The sequence below is a fragment of the Echeneis naucrates genome, chromosome 1 (assembly GCF_900963305.1).
Source record: "Echeneis naucrates chromosome 1, fEcheNa1.1, whole genome shotgun sequence".
Lineage (NCBI taxonomy): Eukaryota > Metazoa > Chordata > Actinopteri > Carangiformes > Echeneidae > Echeneis > Echeneis naucrates.
Window position 1 is genome coordinate 22,157,382 of NC_042511.1, and position 16,701 is coordinate 22,174,082.

General features: G+C 37.2%; 1 protein-coding gene across 1 annotated transcript; it reads left to right on the plus strand.

Annotated features, from left to right (window-relative positions):
• Positions 1-8,093: 8,093 nt before the first annotated feature.
• On the plus strand, positions 8,094-16,396 carry frg1 (FSHD region gene 1). Its single transcript, XM_029501829.1, has 9 exons — positions 8,094-8,203; positions 8,835-8,899; positions 9,455-9,577; positions 11,727-11,784; positions 12,062-12,176; positions 13,064-13,168; positions 13,378-13,469; positions 15,394-15,504; positions 15,938-16,396. Exons 1-9 carry the CDS (start codon positions 8,145-8,147, stop codon positions 15,972-15,974), a joined length of 765 nt encoding a protein of 254 aa, XP_029357689.1. The 5' UTR covers positions 8,094-8,144; the 3' UTR covers positions 15,975-16,396.
• The last annotated feature ends 305 nt before the right edge of the window (positions 16,397-16,701 follow it).

A 16,701-nucleotide genomic window follows, 5' to 3' on the forward strand; every position in this document is an offset into this window, starting at 1 on the left:
GTTAACGAGTTAAAAAAAAATTGCATTGATTTTCCAGTTGAACTGTGTTAGTAGAGCTGGTTATTTTTCTAATATGACACTGCCTGCTCTCATCAACACTCTACTGGTTTTTAACAAACATGCAGCATCTTCAATTTAGCCAGCATTTCCATCAGGCATCATCCGTGTTGGTAACCAACGTCCGCGAAGATGTGCAGAGTTTGGAAAGTTTATTTGTACAGCATATTTCATAGATATAAGCAGGTGAAGTTATTTTTATAATGTATTAAAAAAAAGTAGGCAACGCTACACACCAGGCACAAGTAGCACTACAACCACTCTCATGCTTGAATTTCAAAAAAATCAATTAATATGCAAATATCATTTGCCACCAAGAACTTACACTCACAGGTAATATTCAGTACCAATGCTTTGTGTCATGTGGGAAGAATAAGGTCTGATGGAGTGATGGATGAATATACAAGGTAAATTCACTCCAAAAGGCTTTGCTTCCTATATCCTACCTCAAGTCAGTTTTAATATTTAAGCCTTCTGGAATCCGGTTTCACTTGCTGATGCTTAACTTGAACACCATCTGTGAGGAAACCAGTTTTTCACACAGCGCATGAGGTTTTATTAAATATGAACTTATGAAGACTCATGGCACAAAGCCCTCACAGTGTGCCACCGTTCACTTTTGATTTTGATATATGAGTCTGGTTTACATCAGCACCTGGGAAAGGTAATTTTGTGAATATTCTACAGAAAACAATCCCATTTTGTCCATGGATACAAATACCTTAATTGTGCTCCAGTTGCCTTATAAGGCGGTGTAATGGAAACGGATGGAAATGTTCAGTGTAAATGTTTCTCCAAAGCTATAAAATCTTTATTTCGAAAATAAAAATTGTGTGTTTGTTGACTCGTAAACCTTAACTGCTTTCCCATTCCAGTTTATTCCTAACACACTATTACAAAAAGGTTGGATGTGCTACAAGAACGGGAAAGTCTCATACTTACTGTCATTGATAAATTTATTTAATAACAGTGACAATTTCAAAGGGAGGCTACACGCAGATCTGTGTTTGTACAAAACTGCACGCGTATGTTTGACTGATTCATTATGAATCGTGAAAAAAATCATTGACTACCCAGAGAGTGGTGCAGATTGTAGAGAGGGCATGTGCGCGCGTGTCTGTGTGTGTGTGTGTGTGTGTGTGTGTGTGTTCGTGTGTGTTTGGTAGTGTTGTTTCCACCACAGTATGAACAGACTCATTGCAATATGTTAGGGAGAATACCTTGCAGAGTGCAGCAGACAATAGTTCATTATAGTATGATTACCATATGCTTGTGAGACTGAGGGTTCAAACCTGGTTCAGATCCAGCTGGTGATTCATGTCCTGCCTCATTCCATCTCCTCCTGTACATAGCATAATAATCAGAGAGGTGTCTTTAATTGAAGAGACATGCTATCTTTAAATCTTGCAAATGATATATATGGTGATTGATCGCAGTCATTTTTTGGAGCACTCTCAAAGCTGCTGATGGATTCTGGCCAATTTGCAGCATGGTTGTCAAACTGAGTAACTCCTTTCTGTTGGAAAGACAAGAGGAAAACAAGAGGCCACCTGCGCTTGTGGAGATTTAAAAGCAAAAACAGGGTTACAAATCTCACTTTGTGCAGATGGATGAGTGCATCCTATGTATTTGTTAACTGGCAGTGATTCACTGATAAAATCCGACAGACAAATGCTAAAAAATTAACAGCATTTCAGTGTGATAGGATTCAAATTTTCCTGCATTATAAATGTAAGGATGAGTTAAAAATACACAAGATTGTGAATTATTCAGCCACTCCCTTCACATTCAGAGAGGCTTTTTGACTTGATGCTACACAGGCGCAATGAGCAGTTGCAAATGAGCAGTGAGCAGACCGTGAGAGGTTAGATGAGGGTGGCAAAACCTCTGATGTGAACATTTACAGTACAGGCCAAAAGTTTGGACACACATTCTCATTCAAATGAATAGGCAACTGTATGTTATGCTCAAGTGCTACTAAACCTTCAGCCAAATTTAATTCAAACTGGAGAAAGGTGAGATTAGTTTAATAAGGATACTGGAATAATTAGGAGGTGGGATTGTACCACCTGTGGAGAGTGCAAATAAGTCTGTTTATTTGTCGCCACACAGCTAAATTCACTCTCATGTGTTATGCTGTCAAAGTCACAACTTGAAATAACAGCAAGTGATTCTTTGGAATAAGTTTATAAAGAAATTCTCTAGTATAGTCTCCTTTATACTGAATAAGATTAAATAAGATTGAAACTTTTTTTTTCTTCAGATTAGACTCAGTTCTTGTTGACTTTAGAATGAAGCAGAATCTCATGGCAAAATAAAATCTTACTGAATGTCTTCTCTATTCATCAGAATCATACATATATGCATGACTCAAAAAAAATCTAATCCTGATTCATTATGGGATGCTTCCTAAAATTCACGATGGCCAATTGTGATCAGTGGGGAGTGTATCATGCTGGGCGTTCGAGTCGTTTGTGCTCGGTGCATGGAGCCGTGTGTGAATACTGCCACCTTGTGAAGATGTACAGGACTTTGTGACGCAGATGACTCATTGATGCAGCCTGAGCTGCCTTCCTCGGCCCTGCTGCAGAGGGACCCGGGCTGGATAATAAATTAGTCTCTTTTAACATTCACAACTGATGGAAGGCAATGTGAAGGTCTGTGAAGATGGTGTTGAAAAGGCTGTTTAGATGGTGTGCACAGAGAGAGAAGACAGGAGAATGCGGGGGAGTGACAGAAGGGGTGAAGCAGGGATTTTGGATGTTGTGAGGCAAGAAAAAGCCTGTAGTCCAACAGAGCTGAGCCAAAGACACTAACCACTCAGAGCAAATACCACAGTCATTGTCTATGGGACATGAGAGACAGAGATGGGGGCGGGGGTCATAATTTTAAACCTGGAAAAATACATACTTGCAACAATCCTGCAATCTAAGAGAGAGACTTTTTAGAGGAAAAAAAGTTCCGTTTCAGTGGTTCACAAAATGACTAGTTCCAGAGAGTTTATAAATAGACACAAGCCAGTATACTTTTTATAAAACCTGGCACTGAACATGGTCTTCAAGGGCAGCGGGCCGTAAAAGTTTAACAGTTTTTAATTCCTCCATAACGCTGATGAGTAACATATGTTTGAAAGAGGTTATTGATGGCCCGATGGTTTATGTTTTTGTACAACTTCATCTGCAAATAGAACATGCTCTGGTACATGTTTCCCATTTTAGCAGTTTCTGATCGCAGACTGCTTAACTTGTTATTGAGCAAAGCGGAAAATTCACATCACATTTTTCTGCGAGATACCTGTCAACTGTGACTCAACCCGATGTGGAAGTCAACATTTTTTACAAAATTGTATTCAAAAAACCAACCACGTTATGTTTGACATATAATGTTCATCAACATCCAATATGGTGAGATTTAGTACTAAAAGGAAGCATCAAAAATCCAGTAATAGGAGAGAAAAGGGTAGAGTGGAGACTGTTACCTTGAACATAGTACTAAAAGGAAATGTCACAGGTGTTTATCCATTCTGTGAACTCCTCTCTTCCATAACCTGCAGCCAAATTGCCATAAGACTTCTAAATGACTGGAGACTGTAGTCAATTTCCAGACCCAGAGCTCCATGAAGTCAAGTAATACTGTGGTCCAGTCCACCATGAAAGGTATTAAGGCAGGCATTCTATTCATCCAATCTTTTTAATTGTGTGTCTTTAGTGAATAAATGTTTTCGCATCCATTGTGTAATAATATGAGAGTAAATATGCATTTACACACGATCTTTTGCAAAGAGAATTCCTTTTTACTCTGTGCTCAATCAAAAGCTCAGATACAATATTTCATCATGTGATTACTGTTTGACAAAGCCATTTTAGTCAGGAGGACCCTGAATTCATTGGCAAAACAGTCATAGTATTATAAGATTTAATAAATGCCATTCATCAAACTCTTAAATTGAGCTTTATGTATTGTAATTTACTTCAAATGTTGTTGGAGTATGTTATGAATTGTAAATTGAAAATAAGTGCACATCATAGAGAAACAAGTGGTTTGAACAGGCTATACATTTAAATTCTCCGCCTGTCCAATATCTCGGTCTCCTCCCCAGTGTCACTCTCAGGAAATTACATCATTCCACCATTTTTAACTGGGAAGCCTCAGGGCATGCAACTACTTGATCCATCTTCAGCTCTCAGATGTCGACAACATCATAAACTCCAGCAGCCTTTACAAACATACACCACGAAAGCCGAGGAAACACATAGCAAAGGAGCGGTGACATTGACAAAGCGAGAGTGCGGCCATAGTGCAATGTAACAGCACGCTGGCACTTACAAAAACACCTGCTCCACACTGTCAGCAAGTTAACCTTCCATCACCTAAATCCCCAGAGGAGAATTGTATGTGACAGATATAGGACAGGAGGGGGTCAGGGGATGGGGGGAGGGGTCGGGCAAGGGTGAGGTGAAGAGTGCAGTGACAGAAGTGACTTCATAACTAAAAGTTTTTTAGGGGAGAGCAAAAATAGAAAGCAGCCACAGGCATAACTAAGTCTATGAGAGTGGTAATTAAAGTAGGCATGAGAGGATGTTGAAATCATCAGCATATTGTTATGGAGCTGAGCTAATTTAGGCTCAGAGTAACATACCAAGCCCCCTCTAAAAATAGACCAGCACCTAAGGCCCGCAGGGCCATGCTGGCTGTAGGTGACTTCAATGTGTGACCTGCTCTTAGCTGAGTGAATGTTATTACCAGAACCAGAACCAAAACTGACACCAAAATCCTATTATTGCATATATTAGGGTTGGATATGTAAAATTATTTGTACCCACAGCCATGCCCTGAAAAAGCTGTAGATGTTTGGGGGTTAACACACTAAGAAAAGACCATGCCAGGATATTGATGTCTGGTACAAAATATTTGTGCCGACAAATTAGTTTAACCTGTCAGCATGTCAGCAGTTGTTAATTGAAAAATTATTTGACTGCACAATGTAAAATGTAATTCAGTACGTGTCTTGGTCACTGTTACTGACAAAAGAAAGCAAAAAGATCCTCCACAAATGTGCTCATATGTGATGTGCTTATGTGATATCAACGGCTGAATATTTATCAGTTTCTGTTCTCTAAAATATTGATATTGGCTTCATCACATAAGTAATCATTCAAAATTCTCTGTCAAAAACTATCATGCAAACTTCATGGTGATGCTAAAATGAAAAGGCATAATTCCATCATATTACTTACGATGCATCTGACCATGAATGTCATGAATGTTTCATGCCAATCTGTTCAATATTTGTCAAGTTAATTGATTCTGAACCAAGGTGTGTGTGGCTTAACCAACAGGCAGACAGAAATTAAAAACAAATAAAAGATAAAACTTCTGGGGTTTTTTATTTATTAATTCTTTGTCCTGATTTGAGGCCAAAAACATACAAGCAGTGGACTTCACCTCAACAAGACAGAGTTAATTCCTTGTCAGCACTGCTGTGGGTTTTGTACAGTATATAAAGGATGATAAATGTGTTTTTCACAGTTAAAAGGCAGCTAATGGAGCAGGCAGACGTGTTAGACAAAAGGCACTTTAAAAAGGACATGAAAGACACAAAGGACAGAGGAGTGTTCCTGAATTAACTCATCCTTCACCAGATGACAGATGTACCATTTACTCTGTGAGGGGTGTCGCACTGTAACTTGTATCATGCAACGTGGTGTGAGGATTTTCAGTTGCTCCATTGAGTTTGAGATCAGGACTGTGAATTAATGATATTTCTGTCAGGTGACAAATCTCTGACAATAAGTGCAAGTAATGGCTGTTTTTAATTTCCCATAAAATATTTTTATGAGCTGTTATTTTTCTTGGAAATTGTTTCAGGATGCCATTTATTGGACCATCGAGACCCAAACAATAAGATCGTCTGCCCTTTACTAAATACAAACAGGGTAATTTTGTTGGTGTCAGGATTTTTATGACCTTTATTGACAGTTCATAAATTGTTTCCTGGAATTTCTTATGCCATTAACAAGCTTACGTCCACTAATAGTTAGCAATACACTTGTGAAGGTGTGAATTATATTTTTAGCTGCTTCTAATCCATCTCTAATCATTTTTGAGGACGGTCTAAAATTCATATTGTGTGTCCTATCAACAGTCTGTTTGACCCCAATCTCTTGGAGAAGTTGTTGACACCGTTGATATATATATATGTCTTCTACAGATAAGTAATGTGAATCAAATGAGGGGAATAGAATCTTTTGTGCCATTTACAAATTTACAAAGTCTCCTATGTAAGGATGCAGTTACATAATTTAGAATAACGCAGGATGGCTAGTGGTACGAAAAATTCAAAACATTTAAAAACTGATTTACAGGTTATGTGTAAACAATTAATGAACCGTTAGCTATGCCATGAGTTACAAAGCTCCCTGTGGGGCATTTTAAATTTGAAAGTCATATTGCCTGACGTGGGTTTCTGTGGCGGTAGACCTGTGTCCTGCATGCTATACTTTAAAACCAAGGGCCTGATGTCTCATGTACTGTGTGCTAGCATTTTGCCTGACATTGTCTTCCTTCAGCCCTTTTTAAGAAGTCAGGGGCTTAACCGCTCAGCACGTTATGACTGTTTGATCCCGCCAACAGCAGGGATTGCTGTCAAAACATTGCTGAATTTGGCAAATGACAAGAGTACACATGCAGTTTAGGGGAAAATGTTGAGTCATGATTCATGATTCTGTACATTCTGCTGGTTAACTTCAAAGCTTCCAGGACTTTTCTGACAAGACTGATCCTCAGCAGTTGGACTCAAACTTTTATCTCGTCATGGTATTACTGGAGTTCTTTTCCTTAATCAGTTAAGACATGTTTTGTGCTGGAGTTGTTATGGTGGGTCCATCTAATTTTGTGCAGCCTTCACTCATTTTGTTCAGTCCTTACCAGCTGAGTTTCACTGCAGTCGGCAGATAACACAACGGTCTGTCTAATTTATTTTCCTTCTTGACAGTGTCCACAAATGATTTATCACCTCCTGTCGCAGGCTGCTGATTGGGCCATTCCTGTTTAGTGAGGTAGCATTAGCATAAAGAGTTACGTGAGGTCACCCCACTCCTGCCTTCCTGACTCGCTGATTGTAGTGAGTCTTGCATTTGAAGCAAAGGTGTTTGTGTGAGAGAGAGAATGAGATTTATGATCATATGATTTATAATCTGCTATGATTAAATCTGATGATGTTGAATGAAAGGAGGGATTATGCTCATGTTTTTGACTTGATTGTTTTGTACGGAATGCCAAAAATCACTCCAAGATGCATGATTGCGACACAACATGAAGACCTGTGGCTAGGTGCGACTGTCTGATCAAGGTCTACCTGGACACTTTCCACCAGATGTTTTTCTCTCAACTGGTCTTAAACCCAGCAGAGATGCAACTCCATAACTCTGAAAGGCAACATCCAAAAGATTTATTTTGAGGTGGATATGCAGTAACATGACTATAAGTTGAATAATTCATATGCAATGACAAGGATTATGGTTTAAAGCAAATTCATGTGCCCAACCACTGATATATATATATACAATATAAACCGGTACTACATTTGTAAGAAAATATGTTTACATGGGCATTTTGCACAGGCTGGGGTTGCATTTTACATTTATGAAGTATGTTTTTTCAATGTTTGGTATTCCTTTACTATTGGTTTTTCTTTCCTTTGGTATAAAATGAACCAAAAGTTTCTGGCCATTTGATTCTGAATGACTATCAGCGAGCAAGTACTTTTACCTGCACTTATTAAAAGTTAAACAGTTTAACTGCAACACTTTCATTGTAGAGCTAGTCTGTATTATTATTACTTTTTTATGTGAAGATTTTGCATATTCATATCACCAATGTCTGTGCCATATACATTAGTGATATAAGTAGTAAATAATACATTTGAAGTGATATTAAACTCTATGTAGGTAAATACAGAGACATCTTCAGATGAGCGCTTGTTCGTTTGGCTCAGAGGTGGAGAAACGTGCATGTCCCTCCGCAGCCACCGTCCTGACGCCGTTTGGTGTCGCCTCGTCGTTCCAACTTCTGGGTCAGGTGGAGAAATGGCCGAATATTCACATGTAAAATCAACCAAACTGGTTCTGAAAGGTCTTAACAAAGGGTGAGGCTTTCGCTTTTCTTTGGCAGCTGTTGTCGTCGGCGCCTGTTGTGTCATTAGCAGCTAATGAGGTGGCTCCCTGCAGCTTGTGCTAGCTAATGCTACACCGTCCACGACTGAAACGACGCTGCAGTCATCGCTATGTTAACACTCATGGTGTCTACTTTTCATTTAGCAGTGTGTCCTTATAAGTGTAAACACAGTCAACGTTTTTCAGAATCACACCAACTCATTCGGGTTTTTGTAACACCACCCTGGTCGTTAGCACATTTAGCACCTTAGCTGTGCTAAACTGTCAATAGCTAACAGAAAACATCGTGCACATTTGGGCTTTAGTCGAAAAGTAGATAAATCGGCACCACAAACATCAGCTCATGTATCTAACACAGAGGAATTTGACCATATGAAATAGCATTTTATGATCATAATGTTCTCCAAATAGTATGAGTTGTTTGGCTAAATTTAAAAGTGTATATTTCTGAAGCTGAAATGTATCACAGTCACAGTCTGAAGTGTTCCTGTCCTTTTTCATCCATTCACATTTTCTGCTATTGACTTCATATATACAGAGCTTCATGTTTGTAGTTAAAATCTCAGTTTTACTGTGAATGCTTGTTATATTATTTCTTGGTAGAAAAAAGAAGAAGCATAAAGATAAGAGAAAAGCAGCAGATGATGGAGACAAACCTGATGTAATTGGTATGTGAATCTACTGGATGTTGAAATGGTAAAATGCCCACTAAAGATAGATTACATCACTACTGAACTGTGAAATTTCCACAAGTTGTAGTGCAGTTGGCTCAGATAATACGTGTGCCATGTATAAAATACACATTTACATTCTAATACAATAAAAGAATCATTTGATAACCACATCTTTTACCGTCACATTTATGTATTAAAAAAAATCAACTGGTATAAATGTTCAGGGTTTTTTATTGCCACAAAATTGTGATTATATATTTATTATTTATTATTTATTTATTATCCATTTGAAACATCGGTAGCACCTTCTAAAGGGCATTGACTACTATTTTGAAGTATAACTTTAGCTTATAATGTTTGGCCCTGAGCTTTTTTAAGTACCAGCTACCATAAAATCACTGAGATAATCATGGTTTCGTCTGAGTAAGCCTCAGTTTGCTTCAGAAATTGACTTCCAGTGGGAGATTGCATCTAAATGTTGCTGTGGCTTTACAACAACTCTGATGCCATCTGTTGATACATCTTTAAACGGAAATATCTGCTCCCCAGGTGGGTGGTGGGCCATCAGCAGCTTTGGGGAAATTACTGGAACGGTTGCCATAGAGATGCAGAACAATGCGTACATCCATGCTCTGGATACTGGACTTTTCACACTTGGTGCACCGCACAAAGGTAGGTACACACATTGAGGTGACTTTTTTTATTTTTCATGTGTCTGTATTTTAATTCAGCTTTTGTGCCAACTTAGTGCATTCACATTTTGTCAACATAATAGAATATACCTGACTTAGAAACGGCTACTGAAAGAACTATTTGCATATTTGTTTTTTGTCTTACTTGATAGTCATCTGTTTGTGTTCGGATGTAATTTCTACCACTGGTAGCCGTTTTATTCTGACAATTTTTCCCAAATAATTCCTTGACATTCAGTGCGATGGCCCGTGGGTGACAGCTGTCTTTTGGTATACTTTTGCTGTATTTCACCAGCTCTCTATTTGCAATTCCATGGACAGTTATTGGACTTTGGAATAGGTTTTCAGCCTTAACTAATATTAATGGCAAGCTTTTTTTTTTTTTTTAAGTTAATATGGTGTAATATGATAGAAGATAGAATAATCGAATTTCCCCATGACAATTGGTGCCTGGAAAATAATATTGAAATGAATAATGAATTCAATAAATAATAATGAAATCGCATTGTAGTGACATAATCATATTTTTTAGTATTTGAAAAAAATCTGATTGAATTAATTTTAAAATCTTCCTAATGAAAAACAAGTTTTTGTGATATTTCTTGACATGTTACAGACAAAATCAATCTGTAAATGTCATACTTGATGTGTGAATTATTAACAAAAATGATAATTAACTCCACTGTGTTTGCTTTTGTCTGCCTTTAATGGAATTAGAAATCTCTGCATCTTTTCATTTGATGACTTAGCCGTAGAAACCTGGAGAACTTAAAACTCCATTTTGATGAGAAGTGTACTGTAGACTCCTGACAATCAGGGATGAAAGTGGATTTTGCCTAAAGTCCACAAAGCAGTAAGTATTTAAAGAGTAAGTCCAGACACCAGACTGAAAAGGCTGAACAGAGGATGAGTTGGGGAAGAGAGGAAGCACAGAGCTAAGTCAGAATAAGTCAGAATAGCCACTCAATTCTGACTTCAGGCACAACTGAAGGAGTGATGCTCATTGCAACAGTCTGCAAGGAAAGAGACATTAACTGACAACCAATTCACTCCATGTTTTGTGAGAACCACTGAAAATGGTTTGGAGATTTAAATATTGCAAGTCCCTTAATGGGTCCTTTTCCTTCGCATGCATATGAGTTCATTTCTAGGAGATGAAAGAAAATGCGAGCTAGCAGTATGAAAGAAGAGATTATAGCTTTTCCCCCTCTTTACTGGATTTTCTGCACTGATGGCACACTGTGGATGATGCAGCCTTTTTAGCAAGCTTAAATGTCATTCATGTTCACCTACATGCTGAAGGAAACATGCTGATGTTTTTTGGAACAACACAGAGGGTCACAGTCTGACATATTCCGAAGATAAGTAGCCCTTTTTTTGGAACCGATTCCTAGATGCTCCCCTCATTAATGTCTTGCAGCCTCCGCTCTTCCTTGACCAGATGTCAGTAGATGTGACACAGTTTAAATTGCACAAAGCTTGAATTTATCATAATGGTCGGCAAGTGGCCTAATCACATTTTTATTAAATCATTAGGAGCTTGGGTTCAAAATAAAAATAAAGCATTCAGTTGCAACACAACAGTTCCCCCTGACTCATATTCACAATATCTACATTAGTGAGCAAATCTGCACAGCATCACTTAGCTGGAGGGTTTGCATTATTAATTACAAGAATGCATGAGTAAAATGTGAAACAGGTTTTACAGCTTTGGTGTGAAAAGAAATCATGCAGATTTTAATAATAATACATCATTTCTGCTCATTAATAAATCAAACACTATATTATTATTCTTGTGTGGCAAAAACTTTTTCTGTGAAATCTGAAAAATATGAATTTTGTTAGGGATCAAACATATTTCATCATAGAATATTTTAACTGCTAATTAACAGGTAGACACGATCTTAATCATGAATTTATTCAACACTTATTTAAAACCAGAGAGACATGGGGGAGCAGTTCACTCTCTTTTACATTGTACAACTGGAAATGACACTGAAATCGATAATGTGAGATAAAACTAATTAGAAAACAATCCCAAATGCAATTTGAAAAAATGACACTGCATTTCAAATAGTAATTCCAGCTATCACAAATATTTAAAAGGTGGTCATTGTTTTTTGTTTCAGATGATGAAGGACCGGACCCTCCAGAGCAGTTTACTGCCATCAAGGTCTCAGACACAAGGTAAGAACAAGACAAATTGTGTTTGTGTTTGCACCTACAGATTTAATGCATCACTTCTGAATTTTATATGAAGAATATGTTTATATTGTCTAGATAATTTACACTTCCAAAGGGCAACTCTTCCAATAAATTCTTCTTACTATGCTACCTTTAGGTGCTAATTTCATTGATTTATATTTTTGTTTTGTTTTTTTGCTATGAACTTTAGATTGGCCTTTCTTCTGTTGTCTCCTTTTAAAACCTTTAATAGCGAGTTTTGTAATTTTTTCTGCTGCAGAATAGCCTTGAAGTCTGGATATGGCAAGTACCTTGGTATCAACTCTGAGGGTTTGGTAATAGGGCGGTCTGATGCCATCAGCTCCAGGGAACAATGGGAACCAGTCTTCCAGGATGTGAGTTGACAATTATTCCAATGTTACTGTTTCTTTACTTTTAAACAACCTTGACCATATTTAAATATGACAACAATATCTTTCTTTGAGAGATGGGTTGGGATGTTAACCATGACAATTTTGTTCATATTTGTTGTAAGACTTTTTTTTCTTGTGCACAGAATCAGAATGAAAATTGTGGTGGAAGAATGTCAATGAATGTCAAACATTTATTTATTTATTTATTTATTTATTTTACTTCAAGCTGTAAAAAATACCTTTTATATCGGGGAAAATGTAGATTTAATTTCAAAAAACAAACATGAACTGTAGTCATACAGGGCAGTCACAGTGTCCTTTAAAGTTTTAGTTATTTTTTTAAGCAAAATCTCAATATTTACTATTGAATGCTTTTTTGTAATTGTATAATAATGAGAGGAATATTTGGGGGTTTAGCTTGAAAAATCTGTAAAACTGATAGATATATATATATTTTTTTTGCCGTTACTGCACTTTTACCCTATTTGATTATCAGTTAATCTGCTTGTTATTCTCTCAATAATATTGTTCTGTCTATAAAATGTCATAACAAAATGAAAGATACAACCACTATACATTCAAGTGAATGTTTTCCTTCCATGAATGCCCACATGAACAGTAATTATCATTTGAAATAAATATATGTTCCCTGATGTCACATGCCTTTCACGCCTCACTGATGAACGGAGTTCAGCCTGTGAGAGATAACACTTAGCTACGGCCGTGAACAATTAATTCATTATGCAGAATGCATTTACCTTGCCACTATAGCACATTGCTCAGCTTGATGCTTTTTTGAACCCATAAACAACCTTCCTGGCACAACCTCAAGACTCCTAACCTTCTGCCATTCTCTCGTTATGCCTCAGGGCAAAATGGCTCTCATGGCAGCAAATAGCTGTTTCATCTCCTACAGTGACAGTGGGGACATTGTGGCCAAGAGCAAGACAGCAGGGGATGGCGAAATGGTGAAGGTGATGTGTAAATTGTGTTCTTCTATGCGGTTGCCTTTTTTTTTTTTTTTTTTTTAAATCCTTTTGTTTTAAGCATGCTATTTTTGTGAGGGCCTGACCCTTGAGATTGGAGGCAAACACGTCTTTGACCTCACTTCAGGGGAGTCCATGGTAATGATATTTAATCCATCATTTCTCACAGTTTTTTTTTTTTCCTGAATGATAAACAGATCAGATCAAGTGCAGAACAAGAGGTCAAGCATAAAGATGACATTGCAGACGAGGACAGGGGGAACGTGAAGTCCTGTGAGGTCAATTATGTGTAAGTAACCTCCGCTGGGTATAACTTTATCAGCTTATTACACAAGCAGCCCAATCAGAAACTAATGAGGGGAACCTACGTTGGATTGTCTCAACATATAATTTTCAAATTAACTGTTATTCTCTGTTTAGTGGAGCTTTTTGCATTCAATGAGCAATTTTAAGATTAAAAAATCCATTTATACATCCATTCATTTTCTGCCATTTATCCATCATTGGTTCGAGGTAAAGTTATTTCACCCAAGCGCTTGCAAATTTAGCCACTAATGTATTTGTTTAATAGCCATGTTGGCTACAGTGCAACGCAGTGCACCAGTCACGTCTTATCCCTGCTGAACCTTCATATTGAGGTAAATAATATATTATAACTGTTGTGGTTCCTGACCTAAGGGTCAGGACTCGAGCAAAGGGGTCACAAAACATGCATATGAGGGGTTGTAAGATGGAATGGGAAAGGAAAAAAAAAAACATGCATTTTTCTTACACAACATTAAATTAACTTTTTAAAATTCATCCCTCTGCTGTCAATGAATAATTTCCCTGCAAATGATTTAAATGAAACGAAGGCAAATATCCATCTTTGACCTGGCCAGTAGCAATGCCAGTAGAAATATGTTTAGTTTTAGTTTTATTTTTATTTTATTTTTTTTATAATTTTTTTTTTTTTTTGGGGGGGGGGCACTGCATTTATCTTTGGTTTTCTATTTCTTTGCATTTTGATATCTTCACTGGATAAGGGACAAAAGAGGAAAAGCAAAGCAGCAAGGGGCCCTGGAAATCAAATTGGGTTCTCAGAACTATTCCCACTTTATTCTCTAAACTGTTGTTTGAACAATGTCAACTTTTCAGTAAATGTACTTGTGTTTCACAACCATTTCACATTTTACTGGTATGTACAAGCAGGCAACGAACAGCACCCTGCTGACTATTTCAATAAATAAATAACATTTTTTACACATGCATATACCTTGCAGAATCTACATTGAAGGGAAATTAAACCTTATAATTTCCTTCCTGTTTTCCTCACATTCTAAGCAGCCTGCACACAAACCTTCACAAAATAACGTCCCTGGATGTGAGATCACACATTGAAGCTACCATCTCATTGTTCCTTGCCTGAAGAATACAATAGATAGCGTGCTGTTAGAGTGGGATGAGAAAACAGGCAACACAATGTTTTAGCTTCTGTTGCTGCTGAGTGTTTTATATATGGCCCGTCCAAGGCCTATTAAGTTCCAGGCAGTATGTCTGCAGCTGTTTTTTTGCTTGGCATGCGTTGGCTTGTGTTCCCACTCTATTATTTGTTTCAGATGAATGCTTGGGAAATGGACTCGTCATGTTGACATGTTGATAATGGCTGCCCTTGAGCGTGTCTTGATGTAGTGTTTAGCATCTGAAATGTCTTCTCAGGATGGATGCAGCTTGCAAATCATAAAACACAGAAAGAGCAAAGAAAAAAATGAAAGCTTTCTGACAAGTTGCCATGATTGTTTATGACACTGGTGTGCAGGGTATTTAGATTGGTGTTAAGAGAGTTGGGATCATAAAGCTGCTCTTTTGTAAGGGAGCATATTTGTGGAAGAGGATGAACTCCTCCTATCACCTTCATTTGCTGATTCCACTGTTATCCTCTGAAAAGCCACCAGCCTTAGCAGAATATTTAAATAATTTAAATAATGTTTTTTTGTGGCAGCTTACAGGCTTAGTCAACTAGTTTACTGCTCTTTGGCTGCCACTGTCATCATTTAAATACTCGACTTTGTACTTGTGCTCATTATTTTGATTAAGCTGCTTAGAACCTAGGTGTCAGTTTAAAAAAAGGGGGGGGGGGGTTATTAAATTTTGTGTGTATAATAAAGATTGTGTAGTTGTGGTTGTAAGTTATTTATGTTTGCATAACCTTAATGTTGCCATGTGAATTACAGGAAGAAGTTTCAGAGTTTTCAAGATCGACGGCTCAGGGTTAATGAGGAAGATCCCACCACGTTAAAGAAGGCCAGAATGGATGGGAAGTTTCATGAAGCTTTGCTTGACAGGTATGAAAATAAGTTATATAATATATATTTTATGTAATCATTCTCTCTTAAATTATTTCTAGAGCCATAAACTGTCATTTCATCATCCGAGATTTGTGTAATATTAAGTCTATACAGCTATTGTTGAAACTGTGTTGAGATCACAGCAACATCTGTGGAAACATTATTGGATGGTTCAGGTAGCATCAAGATGTCATAACAGATAATAATGACAAGACGTGAGAAAGAAGGTAAATAAGGCAAAATAAAATAAGGCAGCATGAATTAGTAAAGGGTGTCGTCAAAAATCAAAAGAAAGCCGATTTTTCACTTTGTGATTATCACAGTAAAATATATTGGTCTGAAAGTAAATATGTCAGGGTTATAAATAATAGACCAGTTATATACTATGAATGATGAAATTATGAAATATGTCATCTTTTTTTCCTTGTAGAAGAAGCAAAATGAAAGCAGACAGGTACTGCAAATGAAGACTCAACTGAATGCATTGCTGTCATATCTGTAATATCATCTCACAGATCTGAACTTCTACTCGAACATTTGATGTACTTTGTGTTTTTCTTTTTATGTTTTTAATAAACACTTTATGTTCAAATCTGTTTTGCTGGTTTTTCTGCAGTCAGTTGAATTCACCTTTGATTTGACATTTATACACTTCAGGTGAAACATTGGCCTTTTCAGTATAAATAATTATCTCACTTTGCAATGAATTTCGTGTTTTGTTTTGGGGTTTTTTTGTTCTTGTTTTTAGAATGATTATGTCATGTTTTGGTCAATGCATTGCACTGTAATCTACAATTAAGGTGGTACTTGTCAGGTAAACAGCTATCAATACTGACCTTTGAATAATCTTTTATGGAAGGTCAGAATATATTATTTATTTGTACTATGACCAATCAGTCTGACAGTATCCACTCATGAACTGTGCTTTAACTTGATGAGTGAATGAAATTTATGTTTCCCTTTTCTCCATTCATTAGCAAAAGATAGGACTATCAGTGCAAATAAACGTTACACTTGTGTTGATTGATCAAAGTCTCATTTCAAAAAGTGCTGTTTCAATAAACTTAAGGAAGACTTTCCACTAGATTTAGGATATTGACTGCACCCATTCAGCAGTATGACCTGGTTTGCTTGGCCAGTGAGTGTTGCACAGCGTTGACGTAGGAGGACAAGGTTTTGTCATGTTGAAATTGG